The 22,672-nt window shown below is 50.1% G+C and overlaps 1 protein-coding gene across 2 annotated transcripts in view; it reads left to right on the top strand.

The window, feature by feature from the left end:
• The window catches only part of LOC142557094 (ADP-sugar pyrophosphatase-like), a 35,938-nt gene extending 13,747 nt beyond the window's left edge, over window positions 1–22,191 (top strand). The window contains exons 1-9 of one of the 2 annotated variants that reach the window (XM_075668696.1): window positions 2,174–2,313; window positions 12,370–12,437; window positions 13,461–13,513; window positions 14,147–14,254; window positions 16,322–16,423; window positions 17,011–17,066; window positions 18,360–18,414; window positions 19,526–19,579; window positions 21,137–22,191. In XM_075668696.1, the coding sequence (XP_075524811.1) occupies window positions 2,293–2,313; window positions 12,370–12,437; window positions 13,461–13,513; window positions 14,147–14,254; window positions 16,322–16,423; window positions 17,011–17,066; window positions 18,360–18,414; window positions 19,526–19,579; window positions 21,137–21,279 (660 nt within the window). In that variant the 5' untranslated portion in view covers window positions 2,174–2,292 and the 3' untranslated portion in view covers window positions 21,280–22,191. Of the gene's footprint in view, window positions 1–2,173; window positions 2,314–12,369; window positions 12,438–13,460; window positions 13,514–14,146; window positions 14,255–16,321; window positions 16,424–17,010; window positions 17,067–18,359; window positions 18,415–19,525; window positions 19,580–21,136 lie in introns of those variants that run through there. The other variant, XM_075668695.1, reaches the window with a different exon arrangement.
• Window positions 22,192–22,672: the final 481 nt, after the last annotated feature.

The raw sequence follows: 22,672 nt of genomic DNA, 5'->3' as shown, positions 1-22,672 counted from the left end.
CTGCTAGTAGATGGCAGGCGAAGTCGAATTTATCTACTCAGAAGCAAAGGCAAGAGTTTGACGTTAACAGTTCAGCGGAAAACCCGCAAAATGGAGAGAAGTAAATCATCAGGGTAAAAAATGTATATATATATGTCTATAAGTCTCGCAACATGAAAGGAACAAAATATTGTCGCGAGCGAAGAACTACATTTTTTTTCCTCTTCTCGTGACAATGCATTTTTGATTGACCCGGCCTCCTTGACACATTTGTCAACGGTTGTTTCGCACGGAATCCGTTATCGTCGCCGAATTGCTCGGCGGCGTGACGCCGTATAATACGGTGACTGCGGGGCAGGGGCAGTGCAAGTTGTTATCGCAAAGCGGCCGAACGGTCTGTCAGGAACGCGCCTCTGTTATCGCCAGAAAAGCGAGCAGGGAGGGAAGCGGCGTTCCCAACAATGAAAATGCCAGGGTCGATTGACAACACGGGGCCGCATTTTCTGAAGACTCTTTTCGTACCATCCTGTTCGCGTCATGTCACATCGGTCACGCCCAGTGTGCCTTATCTTGATGATAACGGCGGTGCGACGGCGTGCGAACCAATAGCGAAGGGGCGAAAAGAATGAAAAATGCGATGAGATTCTTATAGAAGGGGACAGAAATGTGGGATGAAGTGCAGCGCAGTGACTGTCTCTCCGTAGAGGACACCTCAACCGCGCTGCACAGAGGGAAGAGGGAACTGAGAGTGGGGGCGAGAGAGTGAAAGATGCGGCAGCGGCAGCCGAAGTGGCAGGATGTAAAAGGAATCGTTGTAAAACCTGGTCCCAGTTCGCGCAGAAGCAGCGAGTAGAGGGACGGTCCATGCGCGAAACTATACACAACAGGCCTTCCTGAAGAGTGGGTTCAGGAAGGCGTGTTCAGGCACATTGAACTCTCCCTGCAGTGATGCAGTGAATAACAAGAGATACTCTTTAAGCTGAGTTAGAGCGTGGGTCAAACCAGTTATAGTAAGATCATTAGGAAGTGCAAAAGTGCAGGGCTAGTTGCCTCATTGCTCATAAAAAATGCTAGCTAGAATTCAGGACAAACAACAGGGACAATCAAAGGACTGGCCACAGAACAGTTCTGTGTGTTCGCGTCTGTCTCTTTGTTGTCAGTATTTCTGCGCTAAATTTTAGCATACCGTCATCAGTCGTTGAGAGAAGTGACGACAAATACGTCGCTGAATGTAGTTAAAGGATCGTTGATTCTCAAGGATGGGATGTTAGAATGATTGTGTACGGGAACTGTACCAGTGAAGGCATGCTATTCTCACTGGAGAGAGCGAAAAGAAAGGGAACAGAGGGGATCGGAGCTTTGTTAGTTACAACCATGTAACGCCAACAGACAACGAAGCCAGGTAAAAGCATAGGGGAAATTAACTGCCGCGTTTAATTCAAATATAAATACAACGAGAAAAAACGGTGGGGGGGGGGGGGGGCTGAAAGTGTAGCAATCGGCAACTTGCCGCAAGAGCAATATGTATCTTCGTCCACTTTCCCGTTTCCTCATTATTTTTACAAATAACAGTTGATTTTCCCTATGCTTCCTCTGACGTCATTGTCCGTCTGCGTCATGTTGTTGCAACCCGGTGCAGAGGCTCGACATGGAAAGCTTCCGAGCAGCATGCGTGTAGACTGCAGCACTTTCCGCGAGGGAGTGTGCACAGTGAGACATCGCTCGCGTCGATGACACGCAAGAAAGAAAGCACGCCGTCACTTCACAGCCTTCACAAGAAACAAGATAAACTCGCGGCGCGGTGCCGAAAGCGGGGCGGAGAAACGGGACACCATGACGGTGCAGAGAAGTTTGCCCGAGATAAGAATCGTTGCCTCCAAAAACAGTTACGACGGGCAGGACGCGAGAAGACTCATTCCTTTTGGGTTCGCCCACGCCGCAAGGGGTCGCCGTCATCCGTGGCGCGTCGCGTTGTTTGGCTTTCCAGTCTCTCAGGCATTTGCGTAATCTCGTGCTAGGCCCCTCGCCCCCACTTCGCGCTCGCCGCCGAAGCGCCTTCGGAGTTAGCGGAGGGGGGGGGGGGGTTGTGGTGGGGAGATTAGAGTGGTCGTCGGTGCCTTATGATAACGACGAGGCGTCCTGTCGCGAGCGTCACGAACCGATTGCCACCAGTCCAGCGGTGTGTGTATAAGTTTCGGGGTACGCCGGGCCCCGCCGTCAGTCGGCGCCTCCTCCGTGTCAGAGCCGCGGTCCTCGGTGAGATAGATCCCTGGAAAGACACTCGACTCTGGTGTCCTCCCTCGAGACTTCGCGATGCCTCCAATCGTGGAAGAGGTCAGTCATTTTCGCGGGCCCTGTGCTTTGGCGACTTTGTCTACCGCAGTACGTGTTGCGTGTGTGTTGGACGCTGGTGTTGACTTTGCTACGCTGTCATCCTGAAACTGAGCATTTGCAACCATTGTGTTTTGGGTTAGCGTAAACCACGGTGTGTCTTCCCCCGCATTTGAGATTGCATTCTGGCTGATTATATAATGGGTTTTAGTGATGCGAATCACTTCCCACGGTTCGCTGATGGGACTTAACCTTGTAAAGCTCGCATCCTCGTGCAAGTCGGTATTTGTGCTGGGTGATTTTAACGCTGCACCCTGGTGCAGTCTTCTGATAGAGGTTACTTACATAATTAACTGCTACGTGACTTACTGGGTTCACTTGATTGCGGCGTTAAAACTTGGTTCAGGCAGCTGTATACCGGTCGGTGTGCATGACAAATAGCACCTCGAGTTCATCCCAACCTTGTAAATTGTGAACTGATCGTCGCGCTAAAAAACAAAGATGCTGGTACGCGCTTTTGGGAACCAGTCGCCAGCTTGTCTCTGTTTTGTCTCTCGAGCTGTTCTCTGAAAACGAATAGAAAGCGCTCGAATACTTTTAAAACTGATAATAACGCCACCACGATGCGCGTGTGTGTCTCCAAGCGCGAAGTGTGTCCGTCTGTTATTGTGCAGTGTGTTTGATATAGCTTAGGCCTCTTTCCCTCCTAGCATGTGCAATGCTCATGTTTTTGTGATGACACTTTCCACTGTCAAACCCCTTCGCTTGAGTTTTGCAGTGCAAGTTGTTCGTACTGTACATTCGCGCCTTAATCCTGCCAGCTTAGAAGCTATGAAACCGGATCTGTCGCAACTCCGGCATCAGAGCTCTTGCGCTTTGGAAGCGGTACAGTTAATATGTAAATATAAACACTCCTAATGATGTTCGGTTAGACATAACGTTCAGAAGCTACACCGCAGCTTCGCGGTGTAACTTGACTCGGGGCAAATTGGAGATTCTGCTGCACGTGCTGTTCTCGTTTACTGTGTTGCGTTTCTGTATACGCATCTGTCTGCACCCCAAAACGATAGTGTCATCGTCTTCGCTTATTGGCTTAGTTGTATTTTTTCGCTTACCATGAGGCGGTCACTGCATTTGACTGTATGGGCCAGGACCAGCGTCGGACACTGAAGGTGTCTGCTGCATCTTTTCCGTCGTAGGGACCTCCAGCGTTATGTTGGCAATGAATACGATTCCCCAATGTTATTTCGGAGCTCTCTCGCAATGTTTAATCTGGCGCTAGCTGACAATGGAAAGAGCGGTAAGCAAAGGAGCTTGCGGAAGAGTTGACGCTAAGCGCTCGTCATTGTGTGCGTGCGTTTTTATTTGTTCATTTAGTATCATGGCATTTCTGCGTGTTCATTAAACGATCAAATGTTGCAAAAAAAATTAAAAAGACGGCGAAGAAAGTTGCCAGCATTGCCAATATCATTACGTAAATCAATCAGTAGGAACAGAAAAGTTACCATGACGGCCGCCCAAGTCGAAGTCATCCCGCGCAGAAGTCACGCGAGAGGGACCATGGCGTCAAAGGTTCAAATGAAAACGGCACGATAGTCTGCCCTGATAGAAATTTTTGCGGTGTAACGGCCATTCTGGAAGTCTTGAGCTAAAGTTGTGCTCACTGACTGCCACGGAGTTTGGACTTAAGTGCGCGCTGACGCGAAAGTAAGTCGTGCTTGGAAACCTTGCGCGAGCCAGGGGAAAACCGAACCGGCGCTGCAACTCTCGCCATGACCACAGCGGAAGCTTGGGCCACGAGTTGTAACTTCACCGCCGTATCCGAAAATGAGAATGCACGAAAGGTGCGCAACCGTAATTTGAATTGTTCTCCACATTAGTCTCTGACGCGCTAGAACACCAAGCAAAGACCCATTTATTGTGCGGCCGCGACTAGGTTGGTTATAATGAGAACTGAAGCGACGTTGGCCTCTATTCGCAATCGCAAGTACGAATGTGCACTAAATCGAGTTGAGGCTACGTTGCTCAATCTCGCGCTGTAGCCATTGTGGATGAAGAGCAGGCGACGTTATGAGTGGGAATAAAGTAAGAAAGGCGAAGGCGGCTACTGTGTCAAGAGCATCGGCGCCAGTCTTTTAGGGGTGCCAACTTCCATCGTGGGCACCGAGTACACGTATCGGGGTGCTTTATCGGTTGTTCCTTACACGCCACTCCACTCAAATTCACTTCTGCCGTTATTGCACGCTTCCACTGCCTTCGTTGCGCGCCTGAGAAAAAGGTGGTGTCGCAAACTGCGATGGCAACCCGAATAGAGGCAGTAGTGGTCCTCTTCTCAAGCTTTTTATCTCTTTTATCATGGTGCTGCCCTTGCCTCCTTTATCCGTATTGGGACGCGCATACCGGGTGCTATCTCTCGTGTAATTGAATCTTCATTGCGCTGGCCCCTTCAGCTATCGCTTGATTGAGCGAGCACTTGAAGTCATGAAGGTGGTGTCGGAAAAAAAAAGATTTCTACGGTTACGTCCTTCAGCTGATATGTGGGACGGAAACGGAACTCTACGAACAAAGCTCGCAAAATTCACTATCACAGAAAACACAGACGCGCACTGGCTCGAAAAAGTATCCTGGCTCTTGCATGTGCACCCGTAAACGGTGCAAGGGGGGGGGGGGGGGCAGGGCGAACACATTGGTATGCATTCCATATGCCACAATGGCTTATGGAATGCATAAGTCTCCGAACATTGAAGGGGGAAAGCGTAATGCTACAGCAGCAACACGTTGACGTACGCAGTTCCCTTTGCGCCCGGTGGCGAAATGCACAGTTGCTGCCGTAGCACAACGCCGCCCTCCCCTCTTCCCTCTCATCTCCCCACGGCCTTTCGCGCGACGGAAGACGGCGCGTTTGCTCTCCGCTTTCTTCCTTCGCGCGCGCCAGATTTTAGCAGCGATTGTCGGCTTCCCTCGCGTGCTTTCACTCGTATATACAGCACACGACGCGCGGCGGCGGTGTTATCGCCCTTGGACTTTATACGCACGGCGACGGCAAAAATGCGCCTGCAGTGTCCGTATAATTGCTATCCCGATAAGAATAAAGGCAATTGCTTGTTCATAAGTGTGACGCAGTCCTCTAAAAGGGACAGAATCCCGCCATCATGGGAGCTCGAACCGAAAAGCTGATTGCATGTGTTGCAGCATCACAGTGACAGTAAATGAAGCACAGGAGCAGCAAGTCTCCGTACATTGAAGGGGGAAAGCGTAATGCTACAGCAGCAGCACGTTGACGTAAATATGGTGAGATTCTCCAAATGCACTATGATTGGTTTTGCCCATAACAAGAGAAAACAGGTTTGTTAGCTGCCTGAAGGCCAAGCGTTTTTTATTGAACGGCTGGAAATAATGGAGACGAATTTAGCTACTAAGTGCGATCGCCCGTCGACTGGTTTCTCCTCGTAGAAACCGCGACTCCTCCCGTGCAGCGGAATCGTTCGTAACAGTCGCCGCTTGCGTAACATGGCTTTCTCCGTGTAGACTCCATTCAGTATTCTTCTTGGATTCGAACAGAAACGAATATTGGATGACTACTGGATTCGTATACGAAATTTCGGAGTATTCGCGCGCCCTGCAAGAAAGCACTCTCGTTATACTTCGTGTGGATATTTTCCGCTGTACGGCCCCAAATGCTGCATCGGAAGGTTGAAACAGCGTTAATTATAATCATACCCATGCTAGACCTAAACGAACACGCGCTTGTCGAGCAGGCTCGCTCCGGCTTCCATCATGACCGCTACGCTCGCAAACAAGCCCGTACTACACAATCTCTCTAACGGCCTGCCATCCCGTAACCGACTGATATCGCATGCCTCGATCGTGTCATTATTTCCTACAACAACAGCAACAATGACGAAACACTTCGCGTAGTTGTGGAACGGGGGGGGGGGGGGGGGCGAGAAAGGCCTTGAGCTCTCTCTCTATCTATCTCTCTGCACCGATTGCGTAAGACTGTAAGTTTGCAACGTTGCTGGAAGAGCAGGCGACGGAGGGGATGGTCGCGGTCAAGGTTGCCCGCTGGAGGTATTATCCCGCCCAGATTAGAAGGCAGCACGAACCGGCTCGGCGACTACGAGAATCTCGGCGGCCGGCGACATTATAGACGCGACCCAGTGCCAAGGCCTTGCGGAAGGAAGCTTGACCGCCCCTCCACGTCCACTCTCTGCGCATCACGTGCTAGGAGGGTGACGGCGCGCGGTGTTTGTGTGCGTCGGCCAAGTTTAGACGCGACGGAGGCGGCACGTGATTGCCGCATAGCGCGCGGTGCGGATAACGTCGCCTAGCTGGAGAGAGCGTGTGTGCGTGCGTGTGCGTGTCGTGACAGCGTTTCTGTAATAGCATACGCCGGAGGCGAAGAGGAAGGGCTCGGATGTACGATAGGCGCACTTCAGGTTGTTTGCTTTGCCATTTAGAGATTGCACGCGGTGCGGCGGCGTTGGCGTATATAGTGCCGACTCAAGGGAGGTCGCGAAGCTAGAGCGTTCAGACGAGAGCGATCCCATTGCGCTTTGCCGCGGGGTGAAGCTGCGGTCTGGTCTTACAAACATCCCAACTGATCTTACAAGCCGCTTCCCGCTGATGTGTTAAAAACAAGTTGCTCCTTGCATGAAGTTTTCTACCTGTTTTATGTTTGTGTGTGTGTGTGAAAAGCATTGTATGTAATATTATAGACAGGATGGATGAATGAAATCAAAAGCAAGTTGCAATACGGCGCGTATTAACTTTGCATTACTGATTAGATTTGGAAAAGGCCTTGTTTATAAAATGTGGTTCGCTTTTAAAATCGTCATCCTTTCACGTTATAGTAAAGCATGTCACTGTAGTCTACTAACCACCCAGTAATGCGTGGAAGCAGCCTGACCGAGGTGCCACGATGCTGTACTCCCACCAAAACGAACATACGTACTCAATGTGCCCATTATATTTGTCACTTTTGAGGGTGTTCGGAGCGTGTTAGAATTTAGGAAGAAACGCGAGAGTATGAACGTTCACCGGTCTCGCAAAGTCGTATAACACGACGGTGAAAAGTCTTAAGGAAGTAGGAATAAGTCCACTTGCGAGAGTACATTTGTTGGCTACAGGACGGAAAGCACGGTAGCGTGCCTGCGATGGAGGTCGTAATGTGCCAATTTCGGCTGAACCGAAAAAAAGACACCGCCAAATGGCGTTTCGGTATGAGAACGGGGGGGGGGGGGGGGGGGGAGAGGTCGAACCGGCAGCCGTAACGGCGGCGGAAAGACCGGCCGCGTCGGTGGAAAATCGGCCATGCATGTTGACTACCCTAGCAAAGCCGTTCGAAGCCAGAAGGACGAAACTTCGGTAAACCCACTATGTACTAACCATCATTAGCCATCATTACCTCGCTGGCTGAGCTGCCAGCTCCCATAGGCACTATAGCACCGGATTTACCTCTAGTAAATTTTGTGGGAAACTCTGTCTCGCTGATATGCCTTGTTGCTAGGCGCCTCCCGCAATCTGGCGGAATACAACGTCTGCGTAGACGGTCGCAGACGTCCTGTATCTGCATACGCGGTCACGCGTCGGTCAGAATTGGCAAGGGAGCGTTCTTCTTTCTTCTTTTTTTTTTCTCGCGCGCAGCAAGAGCGCTGTTAGCGCAGATTCACTGTAAAAACAAACAAACAAAGGAAGGAAGGAGATCTGAAGGGATACGGCCTTCGGTGGAGCGTACGCGGTATCTCGCTCTGGACGAGCGGTTTCCACTTACCTCGGCAGGAAACAAAAAGAAAATAAGGACATGCAAAACGACCAGCGGCACAGACTCTTCCTCCTCCCCGTCTCGCTGCCGCAAGAGACAGACGCCGGCGGCGATACCGAATACGCTCGCTTCGCGGGTCCCCGCAGCTTATCTCGGGTCGCCGAAGTCGCCGCGGACCGCGCCGCGTCGTCGAGGGCTGCGACCATTGTCACATCCGGGCCGAGCAGCTCGGACTGGCCTCGTTGCATCCGCATACGACACGCGGCCAAGAAAAAAAAATTAAAGCATCGAAAAAAAAAAAAAGGCCGGGCACTCGACGAACGCGCGGAGTCCGTTTGACTTGCTAATAGGTTTGCGTAGCACTTCGCCCTTAAGCACCCGCGTTACGGATTGTGTTCCCGATAGACGCTGTACAGCACTTCAGCGCGGGCTGCTATTATACGCCGTGCACACGGCCTGTAAGCGCGTATAAACGCTTGCAGTGTATACGCTTCCTGGACACTCGTCGGCGCCGACCAGTGCACTACCGATAAGCCTCGGATAAGACAGCAGCGACGCACTCGAACCGAAACCGAATAGGTTGTATCTTTGGAGAGGCCCGTTATGTATTCGCGAGAGGACGTCCCGTCAGCAGACGGAGCCGCCTCCAAAGGGCTAGCTGCTGTCCACAGCGATGACGTGTACGACCGTATACTCGTGGGCAGCATGCGTCAAACGCACTATTCGGGTCGAAAGGTCGACGCATACTTGTGCAGGGGGTGGCATACGTATGGCCGCAGGACGTTACGCTGTCACTTAATAGAACGTGTTGTTGGGCCCGCACTTGCAGATTTAAGAAAAGCCCACTTTAGACGGGACCAAGAAGGAAAAAAATTGAAAGCAGGCAAAACACAAACGCTACCCCCCGCAACTTAAGTAAACTAAACCCTAGATGCCAGTTAACGCTCTTCTGGTGTGTACTTTCTTTCGGCTCCCCTAAGATGTACGCTTATCACATCTGCATGCTGTCGGTTCTTTTCCGTCGCGCCAGCTATAGATGTCCAGCCACCCTATCTATGAGGGGCAGTTACAGTTGCAACTGGGCGTCGCACGCTGCCAAATGCGCTGCTCAAATGCTGACTTAGCGGCTATTCGCAATGCAAGTCGGGCTGCCAAAATCCACGGAACATCTTGTTTTACCAAAAGTTGGGCTGTCGGGCGTGCGAGCCGTCGGCATTAAGTTTGCTGGGCCCAAAGAACATGCTTCCTATCACAGTAAAGTTAGATACCTCTTGAATGCACCGCCTACTTCTTGGCTGCCTCGTGTATGTAAGGACGCTTGCGCACAGGTTTTGGCATAGAGGCTTGCCCGAGCCCCCCCCCCCCTCAATAAAAAAGAAAAAAAAGAAAACTTTCGGTCGCATGACTTTGCATTCAACTTTGTCCAGGAAAAAAGACATGTCCTTTACTCAACTGTACAGAACAAGCTTCTTCTGAGTTTAGCAATCCTAATTGATCGGCTGGTTATAGCGGCCAACATAAACATTGGGGCTTATAAAAATCCCGGAAGGTTCGCTTTTTGGGACAAGCACGCTAGCTTCCCTCTGCCGGCACCCCTTGTTAACCCAATGTTGTGTGACCGCGTAATGCTTCCGGTGATCGATTGATCGAACTATGTTCGTGTGTGTTACGGCACATTCTACATTCGGTTGGTCGAAAGCGAGTGCTATGTATAGAACACGTTCGCCCGGTACATTCAAGGCGCCGCAATCGAGCTCAAAGCACTCGGGTGACTCTCTGACCCCGAGATCTGGCAGAATCCCGGTCACGCGGCTCCTCCCGTTGAGGGCGGCTTGTTGGTCGATCATCATCGAAATGGTCGGTCGGTCGTCATTGAAACTGCTCCCTTTGGTGTGGGAGTAGTTTGAACGCTCGGCTGGAGGGCCCGGCTTTCTCCGACTCGAATCTCGACAGGGCTCCGCATGGCTGTGAACGGAGTTGGAGCAAGGTACATAGGAACCACTCGAACGTACCTCTAGTAAGCGAAAGTTCACTTCATTTTATACTGCACATAAAACTGCGAGCCTCGCTTCGTTCAATATTCTAATAGCTTGCTATCGCTGACAATAATGAGCAAAACTGCGACATTCTTTCTTTTCTCTATCGGTCTGAAGGACTGGCGCTTTATAGTTAGTTTTATTGACTATAGGTGACGCAACAGTCGCTGAGCTCCGCTTTTGAAACATGGTGGCCTGTTTCGAGTTTCGCAACTGGAGTGGTCGAGGAGCTCTGGTTAAAAGCGCTACGAACAGCACGCCGTACACAACAAGTTGCACGTGATGTCGCCTCGCAAACAGGGTACATTTCGACACCTTCCCGCTCGTAGTTGCGCGCGCTATGCTGTTGGTTAAGGCGCCAATACACTTCGACGTGACCCGGCGCGCGCGCGCGCGGTGGTTGCGCTACGTCACGGCAGGTCGGCTACGCCGCGTCAGGCGTAATCCGTCCCCCTACAGTACAACGCCGCGCCCCTGCTGCAACTGTAGTAGCGCATGCGCAGTACACCGCGCCGCTCCGTGGCGCCTGTCGTGGAACATCGAAACAAATCTTTCGCGCGCTTCTCAGTCGGTAGCGACCGCGGGCCGGACTGTTGCTCGGCGTTGGCACGGATGCAGACACATTCCGCAAGACGAAATTAAGCAGGAGACACACGGTACGATTCGGCGTCCGATCCGACGTGCGGCATACTACGATTCGGGGCACACGGTGCGTGCATCCGAAAGATTGAGCGGCGCGTAAGCTCCGCCCAGATACAGCCCCCCAGCTTCACTTCATATCCACACCGAAAAACACAATACAAACAACTCTGCACAACACTGCTTTGCTTTACGCGAATACTGTCAATAAAATTATGCCCCTGCGAGTGACGGAACACTTCACGACGGCGCGTTGTCTACTGACGGCTCCGCCAACAACCAGTGATAGGGCCGGTAGGCCTAGCTAGGCGGACGCTGCGGCCGACGGCGCTGGCGATCCAACGCGAGCTCGTCAAAGAGCGCTTATTTTTGCCAAAACAATTAACACTTTACATTTAGGTCGCCCGTAATTAAATACAATGGTTTACTAGACGCAGTCGTTGCGAAGGGCAAACGTGCAAGCGAAGCGAGCAGCCTCGCTCAGACGGTAGGTGTGTGCTGTCTGCCCGTGAAATGCCCACACGTCGCGGCTCCCGATCTCGCCAGTAGCTTGGTGCTACTGTATTAGGCGCTGCTTTGCATAACAGGCACACGTTCGAGATAATTTTACTGAAGTGGTAACTATTTCGTGTCGGAAACAAACTGCAGCAGGCAAGGAAAAAAAAAAAGAAGGACTGCGAGAAACCGGCCAGCCAGTGCCGCCTCCGTGGAGGGAACGTCAGAGAACGTCACATGCCAGCCACACTGTCATTGGCTGCGGCCGAGTAGTGAGTCTCTACGTCGACGAGAGAGGGCGCTAGGCGCTAACTTGCTCGGCGTGGTCGGCGCGAAATGCAGTCGGTTGCATTCGGCGCCGGACGACGTCCGAGCGCGCCGAATGCCGCCGGTCGCGTCGGCGCCAGATGCCGCCGGACTGTAGGGGGTCGTGTTTTCGCCAACGTAACGTCGCCATGACGAGCGCGCGCGCGCGCGCGCGTTACGTCGGAGTGTATTGGCGCCTAATTAGAAAACGACCTGCGTATCTCGTTGCGACAGCAGACGTTTTTGTTGGAAAGCTGACCTGACGAGCGGGGAAAATGCAGTCGGGTGACTGGATGACCATGTACACGACACGGTGTTGAACTCGGTGTACTCGTATGCGATGCCAGCGCTATGGGGACGGGACAGGTGACGAAGCTGACACAGCAGGGCGCCAAAACTAGCAACGGAAGGTTTATTTTAGTGCACGTACCAATAAATATATCTGCAACGGTACCAAAACAAAGCTGGGAAAAAGACGAAAAAAAAAAAACGTCTAACAGTTGCTGCGCAGTGGAGCAGCTCATTTTGAAGGCATGACTGTTACCACCATTAACGAGCAATAGCCACCGCAGTTCTTTCCGCGAGGCTGACGATAGGATTGCTTACACACTTGTCATTCAGGCCTGTGATCATACGTGTGCATATAAGAATAAAGCGTCAGTCGTTATAGTTCAGCGCCGCGGTTGTGTCGCCTACGGTCCTGTCCCATTCCCACAGAACTGGTATATCGCGTATAACGGAAAACCAACACGCCCAACGCAGTGTGTTGGCATCGTGTACTCACTCGTCCATCCTCGGGTCTTTTTCTTCTGTACGCAGGTGATCGCCCGCGGCGAACACATGTCGCTCGCCAAGTACAAGTACGTCGACGCCACCGGCAGTCAAAAGTGAGTCCATACGCCGTTCTGTGCTCGTTCGCGCGCCCAAGTCACCGCGTGTGCTGCGGTATCCAATCCAAGCTGCCGCGCTATATTCTTTTTTTCTTTTTACTTCGATATAAATCGTACGGACGCAAGAGGTGCCGTCGTCGTGCTGTCACACTATCGACGCCACGTGTTCGGGATAGCGTCTCCTGAGACGGGCAGTGCGTTTGGCTTTAAAAAAAATATATAAAGAAAACGACCAAGCCCGTGGACGCAACGTCACGCCCTGCAGCGGAGCCGTGGATTCGTTTTGCATTACGAAGGAACAGCCCCAACGAAGACGATCACAAGTGGGAAGAACGACGCAGGACAAGCGCCAATTGGCGCTTGTCCTGTGTCGTTCTCCCCACTTGTGATCGTCTTCGTTGGCGCTGTTCCTTCGTAATTCAAGTATGCACCATCTAGCCCAAATGAATGTTGTCCTGAACGATTCGTTTTGCCTTCCCCTGTTGCCGCGAGCGTTGTGGGCGCGCGCACACGTTCGCGTTACAGCTGAGAAGCTGCGAGCACGTTACGCCGTAGCACGTGCATTGGTCTGAGTGGAAGGACGCAGCAGACGACAAGCTTAAAGCGAGCTGATCCCATTCGCGGGGCACCGACAGACGTCGGCGGTTTTTCGTCTGTCGTCTCGTGCACTTTGGAGGGGTCTTCGCGCAAGCGCTTGCATTCAAGGCTCCCTGTCGTGCGCCATCGAGGCACGACGTCTGCATGCCGCCTCGGCAGGCGTTTCTCATCGCGTCAGCGTTGTGAGACGCCTGGTATATCTTCCAGGGTGCTGTTTATGCGGAGCGTGCACCAGTACTTTGTCTCGCGTGCCTCGCTTCCGCGTATTGTTAGAACAGCGTCCGTGGGGCTTGAGCGCAACGCTAACAACCTTAAATTGCTATCGCTTTCATTGCTTCGCTCATTCCATCCCCCCTCTTTTCTTCTTTTTTGCGTTACTTCGATTGGATTGTGAGTGAACGAGTGTCTTGGCCCTTTTTGCAGGATCTGGGAGGTGGCCGAACGATGCCAGAAGGCCAAGAGCAGCGAGTCTGACTGTAAGTACGACCGCGTAAGATCGATGCAGTCCAGTATGGATATGCTGAATCGCATAGCGCCGCGCAAAGGCGGGGTGTCGCAGGGAGGAAGCACAGAAACACTTCCTGCATTTAATTATTTGTGTTCCCTTTCCGTTCGAACATGATTCACCATTACAACTGTATGCGCCGCACTGCGCCTCAACTATAAGTTCAATTTCAGTTTACGTGGCGCGCATGTTCTCAAACATTCAATTTTTGAAAAGCTGGCATGTCCCAGCAGTTATAACGCAACAAACTATAAACTAAAAATGCACTGGACTCTTATAACCTGCTGGGCGCGCGCTGGTGTGTGTGTGTGTTTATTTGCTTTCGATAAACCCGCTCTTCGCCCGCTGGTACATGTTGTTAACGAGGTAACCATCGTCGTAACACACCTGTGTGCACCTTAAAATATGTACAGTCACCAATTCCTCCTCGCACAAAGCTTCTTTCTGCCATCGAAATACCTGGCTATTGATGCCGCTTTACATGTGACCTAAACGAATTCGTTGCTACAAGTGCACTGTACTGGAAAGCGACGTCACTTCTGTCACTGTGGCGTCGCACTCGCCACCGGTATTTCAATGAACTCGTGTGATTTTCCTGTCGCAGCTGTCTGCGCGATTCCAATCCTGCGCCGCATGCTCAAGTACGACTGCCTGGTTCTCGTCAAGCAGTACCGGCCTTCCATGAAAGCCTTCACCCTGGAGTTTCCCGCTGGTGAGATATGATGACTGAATTTTGCTCGCGCGTTCTCATATGTATAGCCTTCTTTTTATATACCAGCTAGCTGGAGCGGGGCCCATATAGGATTTCCCCCTTCTAATACACGTAAAACTCGGAAATAGCGTTGTATCACAACCGCTAAAACCGATATGAATGGAATTTGTTGCACTTGAACGAGAAAGTTAAATTCCAGCAACTGCAGGAAGAATACCGTATCGATTTAGAACATCAGCTGCTTCACAAGAATTGCCGGTAATCGGCAACTTCACAGAGTGCTACAACGCAACGTTTAAAAATCCATAACTCGGCAGCAAGAACAGATGTCGCAGTTCTGTCAACTTTGGAGCACCTGAAGCGGATAAATGTGATAAGAGTTTACGGCTAGCACGAAATTGTTTCTATGGTTACGAGGGTTTCTCAAAAGCTCTCACAAATCTGTTGTTAATTTACTACACGATTACGTATAGTATACGTCTATTCGCTTTACTTGTCTTAAAAGGTTCAGATGACAGAATTGTGATTTAGCTTCTTTGTTGCAGAGTTGAAAACTTGATATAGTTTTCCGAAGTATCGTCCTTCACAGAAATATTTATTTAGAAAATTGATGGCGTAAAGTAAAAACGTACACCGTGTAACCTGTACACTCTCCAACTTTCTCCCATTTAAGCGCAACAAACCTCCTCAAGTTCGATGCAGTATATGCCGCGAAAAAGATTTCGCAGTTCTCATGTGTTAGATAGGATCTAGTGAGGCGATACTTACCTTTAAATGTGCGCAAATACAGGTCAAGCCTCACTTACAACCTACCGCATTAAGTTCGCCTTCCAGCACTGCCGATTGCAAACGAAAAACTACAGCACAAGGAAGGATAAGTACGCACAATCGTCCTTCTCGGCTCGTCTTTAGTGTAGACGTGTGCGAATGTTTCTAATGAGGAATCGAATCCAATAGTCGTAATTTGTAAATGCAAATATTTTTAGAATATATTCAGTCTCGTAGACAGTGCATTGCAAGCAAACATAAAATTGGAGTAAAAACGCGAAAATTTTTATCCCGGCGGCCATAGCAGACTTAAAGTTCGAGAAGTTATGTATTTTGGAAATGAAATTATGAAATTATGGGGTTTTACGTGCCAAAACCACTTTCTGATTATGAGGCACGCCGTAGTGGGACTCTGGTACGTAATTTCGACCACCTGGGGTTCTTTAACGTGCACCTAAATCTAAGCACCACGGGTGTTTCCGCATTTCGCCCCTATCGATATGCGGCCGCCGTGGCCAGGATTCGATCCCGCGACCTTGTGCTCAGCAGCCTAACACCATACCGACTGAGCAACCACGGCAGGGTATTGTGGAGCACGCGTACATCGCTCAGGAAACCAGACCTTCGCTTCTAAACCGCGGTAATTTTCCCTGCCCGAAAAATTCCCACATATGCGTACAAACTGCCGATTTGTTCCCAATGCTCCACTTAGACTTTCAATAAACAAACGGTTCATGACGTGCATTTTGGTGTGAAGGAAACTTGCTAAAACAGAAGAATACTGGAATATTGAACATCACGTTATATTAATCACGAAAATGACTGCTTTTAATTGTGGGGAAAACTGGGAAGGCGCGAGATGGAATTTCAAGACGTTCAGCAAAACGAGAACAAGGTAAAAGCAGGAGCCAACGTTTCGACAAGTGGACTTGTCTTCTTCAAAGCCTTGAAGAAGGCAAGTCCACTTGTCTTGAAAACGTCAAGTCCACTTGTCGAAACGTTGGCTCCTGCTTTCGCCTTGTTCTCGTTTTGCTCATCTTGCTTTTAATTGTGAAGTATTCGCAAAATATTCGATTCTCGGCACTATTCTATTCACATTCAATTCGGTGTCAAAAATAAAAAGTACCATCTGCACAACCCTTTCTAGGTTGTCGTTCGTGCTGAAACCAGTGCAGTAAAACCGAATGATGTCGTACGAAACTATGGCACCAGTCGAAAAGTTGTCGTTCATTATGTACTGACGCGTTCGATCGACCGCGTTCGCCATCTTCCACGTGTGCCTTGTTTCTTTTCCCGCAGGCGTCGTCGAGCCGCCAGACTCCACGTCAGAAGCCGCGGCTTTGCGCCGGCTCAACTCGCAGACGGGCTACACCTGTACCGGCCTCAAGAAGACGAGCCCTCGTGAGTCACCCTCTGCTCTCGTTTCATTCATTGCGAGGGTCTCGGATCTGGCAGCCTTGGATGTCGTTATATGCAGCGTGCGAGGGTTTGTTAGCCACGTGTGTGCGCTCTCCTGAAATCACTTGTTACGTGACGCCATCGGGCAAATATATATATATATATATATGGATGCTCGCGCATCCGCCCGCCTTGGCTCTGAGTGGCGCTGGCTACCACTCCTGGGGCTATATCTATAGTAAAACGCAAGCACCCAAGTTGGTGAATGAATTGATGGCCGTCGCCGTAGCGCAACTGGTAGTGCGGCGCACACGTGATGCGGTGGTTGTGGGTTCGGTTCCCACCAGTGACAAGTTATCGGCCACTTCCATTTCCCCTTTCTTCGCTATTTTCCACATTTCAATTTAAGCCACGGGGTAATTTCCCCGATGCTTTCCTTAGTTGTCCGTTGGCTTTACGTGGTCTCGATTAACCAGAACCGAGTCCCTCAGTTCCCCTTCTTCTCTCCTTTCCACTAGAGGCTTTTAAGTTGGTATTTATAGACAGCTGTGTTGACCAGTGGCCTAATTACTGCCTTTTCACCTCCGCAGTGACGGCCTCTGACCCTGTCCACACGGCGTGCACCACGAAGCTCGTGTCGGTCGAGGTGAGGACATTGCGTTGTTGCCGATGCCTTCAGTGCTAGCAGAGAGCTTTTGATCAGGGTACGGCAAGGGGCTTCCGTACGCCAGAACTAGGGGCCACGGTACTACGCATGCGCAGACCCAGACGTAGGTGTCTGCGCATGCGCAGTGCCGCGATCCCTATACTTGCGTACGCAAGTCACTTGCGCCCCCTATTCTAAAACGTTCTAATGCCCTGTACCTAAAGTCACTGCGCGTGCGCTGTGTCGCGGCGTGAACCATTTATCGCGGGAATCGATCACGTGACGACGACTGGCCAATCGACGGTGCAGCGGCGAATGGAAAAGCTTTGCGGTTGTTTCCAAGTTCGAGCGACTTGGCGTGTACCTGTGTAAGAATGAGCCATTAATCGCGCGGAACGCACAAAATGCGTAGGAGTTCAAGTACCGATGAAAATGTTTTAAGTGATGAAGCGGTTTCCATTTCACTGCGTATTTCTTTACGCGTGTTTACCATAAACTTTGATGCATGTTAGGGCTGGGCGATCGCATGATCAGCCGTTCGAGTAAACAATCATTTTTTTTAAATCGCGAAGAATTTTTGGAAGAAGTTAATCGATCGAAAAGCACCTGCGGTAAAACGGCCCAAGTTCGCAATTATCGCCTTCGTTAGTCTGGAGATGCTCTCCTTGCTCAAGTAATCTGCCCTGTGTGGAATCAGTTCGATCGCAGCACTCCCAGCGAATGCATGCCCGAATTAGCAGCAATAACAGTCAGCGCCATTATACATAACACCATTCCTGTAGCGACGAACATCTTCGTTTCCAGAGCAGAATTAGTGTTTTTTTTTTTTTGCTTTGAATGTCGCGAACGACACGACGACTGATCAACCCACACCAACACGCCATCCGCCTGGCGGAAGAAGCCGCGAAGAGTGAAGACCTCTTTGCTTGCTTCTAATCGCGGTGGTCACGGCCCGGGGACGGGGGCCGCCTTATCCGGCGGTACAATAAAGTTGCTATCATCGTCGATGAAATTCTTCGATCAAACGGTTTAGAACTGCTAATGTCCACTAAGTATAAACTTTAATTGACGACTAATCGTCATTTAGCTAGTATTTCAGTTTAAGTTAAAGTAATTAATATTTGTCATGTTCTGACTCTGAGCACACGTGGTCTTTCCGTCGAACGAAACTGCAGGCTTGTCGTGGCGCTTGTCTTCATCTTTTCCTCTGTAGTTCTTGGGTGCCTTCTTTTGTTGAGATACGTTGCTTGAGCAAAAGACGTGTTACCGACACTGTGACGCTCTTCTCTGCAGATCAACGGCGATGATCTCCGCAACCTCAACGCCCAGCAGAAGTTCGGCGAGGGAGGTTAGTATATGAATGACATTTTGAGAGGCCATCCTAACGCTTTTTTTTTTAAGTACGATATCTAAATCTTTAAATATCCAAGGGTTCCGTGACACTCTATTCACCTTTAATGAACTCGCAAGACATTTCTATGTGGAGAGAAGAATCTTTCCTCCACCACATAAAAAGCTCGCAACACCTCACACTATAACCCTTAGGATGATTCAGACTAGCTCTTAGCCTAGTCTGGCCTTCATGCACTGTTTATTCCCGGAAGTTTTTAGGTCACACTGTCCTAGCTGCGGGGGTACATGGAATTTATATCACAAGCTATGGCGGTGATCCTCGTTGCGACAGGATAATAACACCACTGAACATGAGTAGAACTCTGCCATCAAGAGCTCGGAATACCGTCGTCTGCTTTGGGCTGTCCAGAGAGCCTGCGATGCGGCGGTTCGGTTAGGCCTAACTGTCCCCACGTGGGAGCGGGTCGCGGTGTCGCCCTAAGGGGAGGGGGGCGATTCTCGGGACCCTTTAATAAAGTTCTTCGTATACGTATCGGCCATATCTACTGGGGTAGTCGATCGTACACACTTATCGCTCGTGCATTAGCTCTTTGCGCTGACGTTATACCTGGGCCTGTCACTACGTTAAGCATGCGCAGAACATCGTTTCGTTGCGCAAAAGCTTACAAACCGTCGACCAGAGTTTGCCAGCCGAAAACGTATAATCCATTCTGGAGTCGTTCCACAAGCAAAACACGCGTAGTTCTGCCTTACACGTGAATGAACTAACTCGGATGTTACGAGGTCGCGTTCATCGCACATGCAGTGGACACGGCTGGTCAAATATCCAAGAGCACGGCCTTATTATGTCGCAATTTCATTGGGACACTGTTCGTAAGTAACGGATACCTTCGTCAAAATAAATGTGGAGGTCATTACGATGCGCATTTTTGGCCGTTAACAAGTCTTAACCGACATACGCGATATGGCGCCTATTAGTTACCAGCGCCCTGTGCTTTTTTATAATAGTGCTCTCTATAAAATTGGTGATATATATATAGGAATAAAATAAATACAGAACCAACACGATTCCTGATGCTCACGCATTTTCGTACTTGGTTTTGCAGAGTTCTACGAAGTTGTCCAGGTTCCCATGAACGACGTTCTTAAGCGGTTAAATGGTAAGCCCTCCCTTGTCTTCACATTGGTTTGTAATAACTGGAAACGCTAAAGAATCCTTTGAAATCGTAAGAGATAAACTTCTCACAATGGTTTTATGCTAAACATGTTTTTCAATGTAAAAACTTCCCAATATTTCTGAAACTCTCGAAATAGATGCACCTACGAAAGCTGGTGCTTTGGGTTGTCACAAATATTTGAATTCAAATTTGTTTTTATTCATGAAAGTTTTTTTGCAAACATTGTAAAGTTAAATTTGTGCCACATGCAATTTTGCAAAGTTTAGCCACTTGAGTCTCGTGAAGCTAGCTCGTGTTCATCCTGTTGTATGCATTGCGGGAATGTTTTTATTTCTTTCGTACACTTTTAATCCTAAGCGAAAGAGAGATAGAAATAAAATTTTATTTTGGTGGTTCCTTAACGAAAAGAAGTGACCATCTTCACTAACTTGTACATTCTCATTTTCAATCCCTTAAAAATATTGTTACTTGGAAGTCGCCCAGCACCCTTTGGGGCGTATCTTGTCGCCAAACAATAAACGTTACCTGTATTGCTTGCATTTCCTTTCTAGAAAACGCTGTCACGCCGACAACGCGCGAAAGGCGTCCGAGATAGACGATTATAGGTGGTGTCCACAACGCGACACCTATAAATGTGTTACCGGCTCCCGCAATCGCATGCGACCGGCAAAGCGTAGCCTCTGGGATCGGCATCTTTGTCCAGAGGGCGCCACCACTGCGGCGTGGATTTGGACGCCACCTATTGTTTGGGGACAAAATAAGCTACAAAGGGTGGATGCTTCTTTAGAGTGTAGAAAACTCCCACGAGATGGAGGGCAGCACCCGGTTACTAAGGCACTTCGTCGTCTTCCTTCCGGTGGCTACTAACTTCGACCTCGTCTAGTGTCACGTGGCATGACCCCGGCGGCAGAAGCGGTGTCCCGGCACGTCTGTAAAGAGCGCAGGGAGGACTGTAGAGCTCGAGTGAACGAGTTCCATCGAAGGGTATCTGTATGTCGCAACAAAACATAGACATAAGAAGGAACGTAGACTATCAACTTTCTATCAGCAGCGTTGTTGATAGTTAGCGCTTGTCTTCGTTTCTTCTTGTGTTATTTTGTTCCGCTATACAGATACCTTTCAATGATGACCGACCAACAAGTCCATATCGCCACCCTCGAACGAGTTCCACCGTCCTCCCTGCACCGCTCTACTGTGACGTCGTTCCCGGGACAACAGAGTAGAGAACGCAGCGGGACCTGCGGGCATGATCTCCTACATGACGTCATCAACTTGTCGAGGCTCTCGACGCGTGCCCGTGTAGCGAGAAAGGAGCTTGCCTAGAAAAAAGCCCCACGCGACGGGAACCGGTACATACGCAGGACAGGCTTTGGATGTATCGCAGTTGCTATAGGACCGGGTAGTTGGCGAACCTCGGAGAAAAATCCAGTTGTTGAATCGTTGGAAACGTAATTGCGCAAAATGGGGAGACTCTCGTTTCCGGGACACGGTAGTCCTCACGCACTTTTTTTCTTGTTCTCGCAATCACGGGGACTGCAGAATACAGCGAGGACGGCTTCGTGATCGACTCTCGCGTCTACACCTTCGCCCTGGGCCTGTCCATGGGCCTTAAAATGGGCGCCGAGCAGAACGGCGACAAGGAGGACGACGTCCAGATAGTGACCAACATCATCGACCACTAGACGCGCGACGCCCCGTCCCCACGTCTCCACCGGTGATTTCGCCGCACTGCAATCCGAAAGCCCCAAGTTTCCCCATGGCGTGGACACAAGCATGGAATGGTGCTGCCGCAAGCCTCCGTGCCGCTAAAGAAGTTCTGGCCGCGCGTTCAACTTCGGGGGGATATGTTAAGCAACCAGTAAGCTTTTCACGTATGGTGTGTAACACAGACACCCGGAATTAGCTATTAAAAAAATCATATTCTGATCGTAGCAGGACAGTGCTAGCAATAATGTAGATGTAACCACTACTATCTAGCTTTCGTCAGAGTACAGAGATAGATATCAAACTGGGGGGGGGGGGGGGGGAAGTCTTCCATGCGGCAGAAGGAACCGTGGAGCGTTTATGTATTATGTTGGTTTTCGTGAAATGCGAGTGTTGTGCAGTGCATGCCATGTATGTATGTATTGATATTTCGAACCCACGAACATTTTTTCATTCTGCTGTTGTAATTATTATTTTATTGCCCTCTTATGCTTTGTTGTTATGGTACCTGAAACTCACTCTTTGCTTTGAAACGCGCACACTATATTTTTTTAATAGCCGTCAGAACTCTGGGAACACCGAGGGGAATGATGATAAATACGAAATTAGTTACCGAACCATTGAGTAGATTGTTATCACCAAATATAGTGAATGGTGTACGAATGTGTTGAGACGGTAAAGATGACAAGCCACAATCTGTGGCAAAGTATTCTGTCCGGCTTGATTGATCTTATAGGTTGGTGATCGACTCGTCGCCAGCTATTTGAATGCACATTTGGTAAATTTTCGCAATCATCATGCCTTCTCTCCCTCCAGGTGTGTCTCAGATCTGACACCAAAGCGCCATATCTGTACGTCGTTGAATAAAGAGTGATGTTATCATTTATCGACCCCAAGCTCACGCACGTATGCCTTGCACTGCATTCACCAACTCTTCAAAAAAAAATCGCCGCCCAAGCTCGCTGTACAGACGGTTAACCAGCAAAGCTGGAATCATGCGGCCCCGCTGTGTACCACTGGGTTAATCCCGACGGTTCATTAAACGACGGCTTGGTCGACTGCCGGATCCTCGGTACGCGCAGTTGCTGCTTGCGCTCGGCTGCACGGGCATGTTCTTGTGGCACGGCGTAGAGGAACGAGCTCGTTCTCGGTTCCTCTCGCGGCGTTGCTGATCGAAAGCTGCCTGCTCCTTAGGAGTACGTATGACGCATGACCTTTCCATTTCATAGCCGGAAAGAATCTGCTGCGCGCCCGCTCCGCTGCGACGGAGAGCAACGACGTCGCTACTGGAGCGGCTAATCCAACGCCACGTGGACAGCACAAGGCCTTTTCAGCTCCAATCCATGACGTCATGTTACCTGGCCCGACTGC

This window comes from Dermacentor variabilis, chromosome 9 (genome assembly GCF_050947875.1).
Source record: "Dermacentor variabilis isolate Ectoservices chromosome 9, ASM5094787v1, whole genome shotgun sequence".
NCBI classification, from domain to species: Eukaryota; Metazoa; Arthropoda; class Arachnida; order Ixodida; family Ixodidae; genus Dermacentor; species Dermacentor variabilis.
This window is presented reverse-complemented; position numbering and strand designations above follow the sequence as displayed.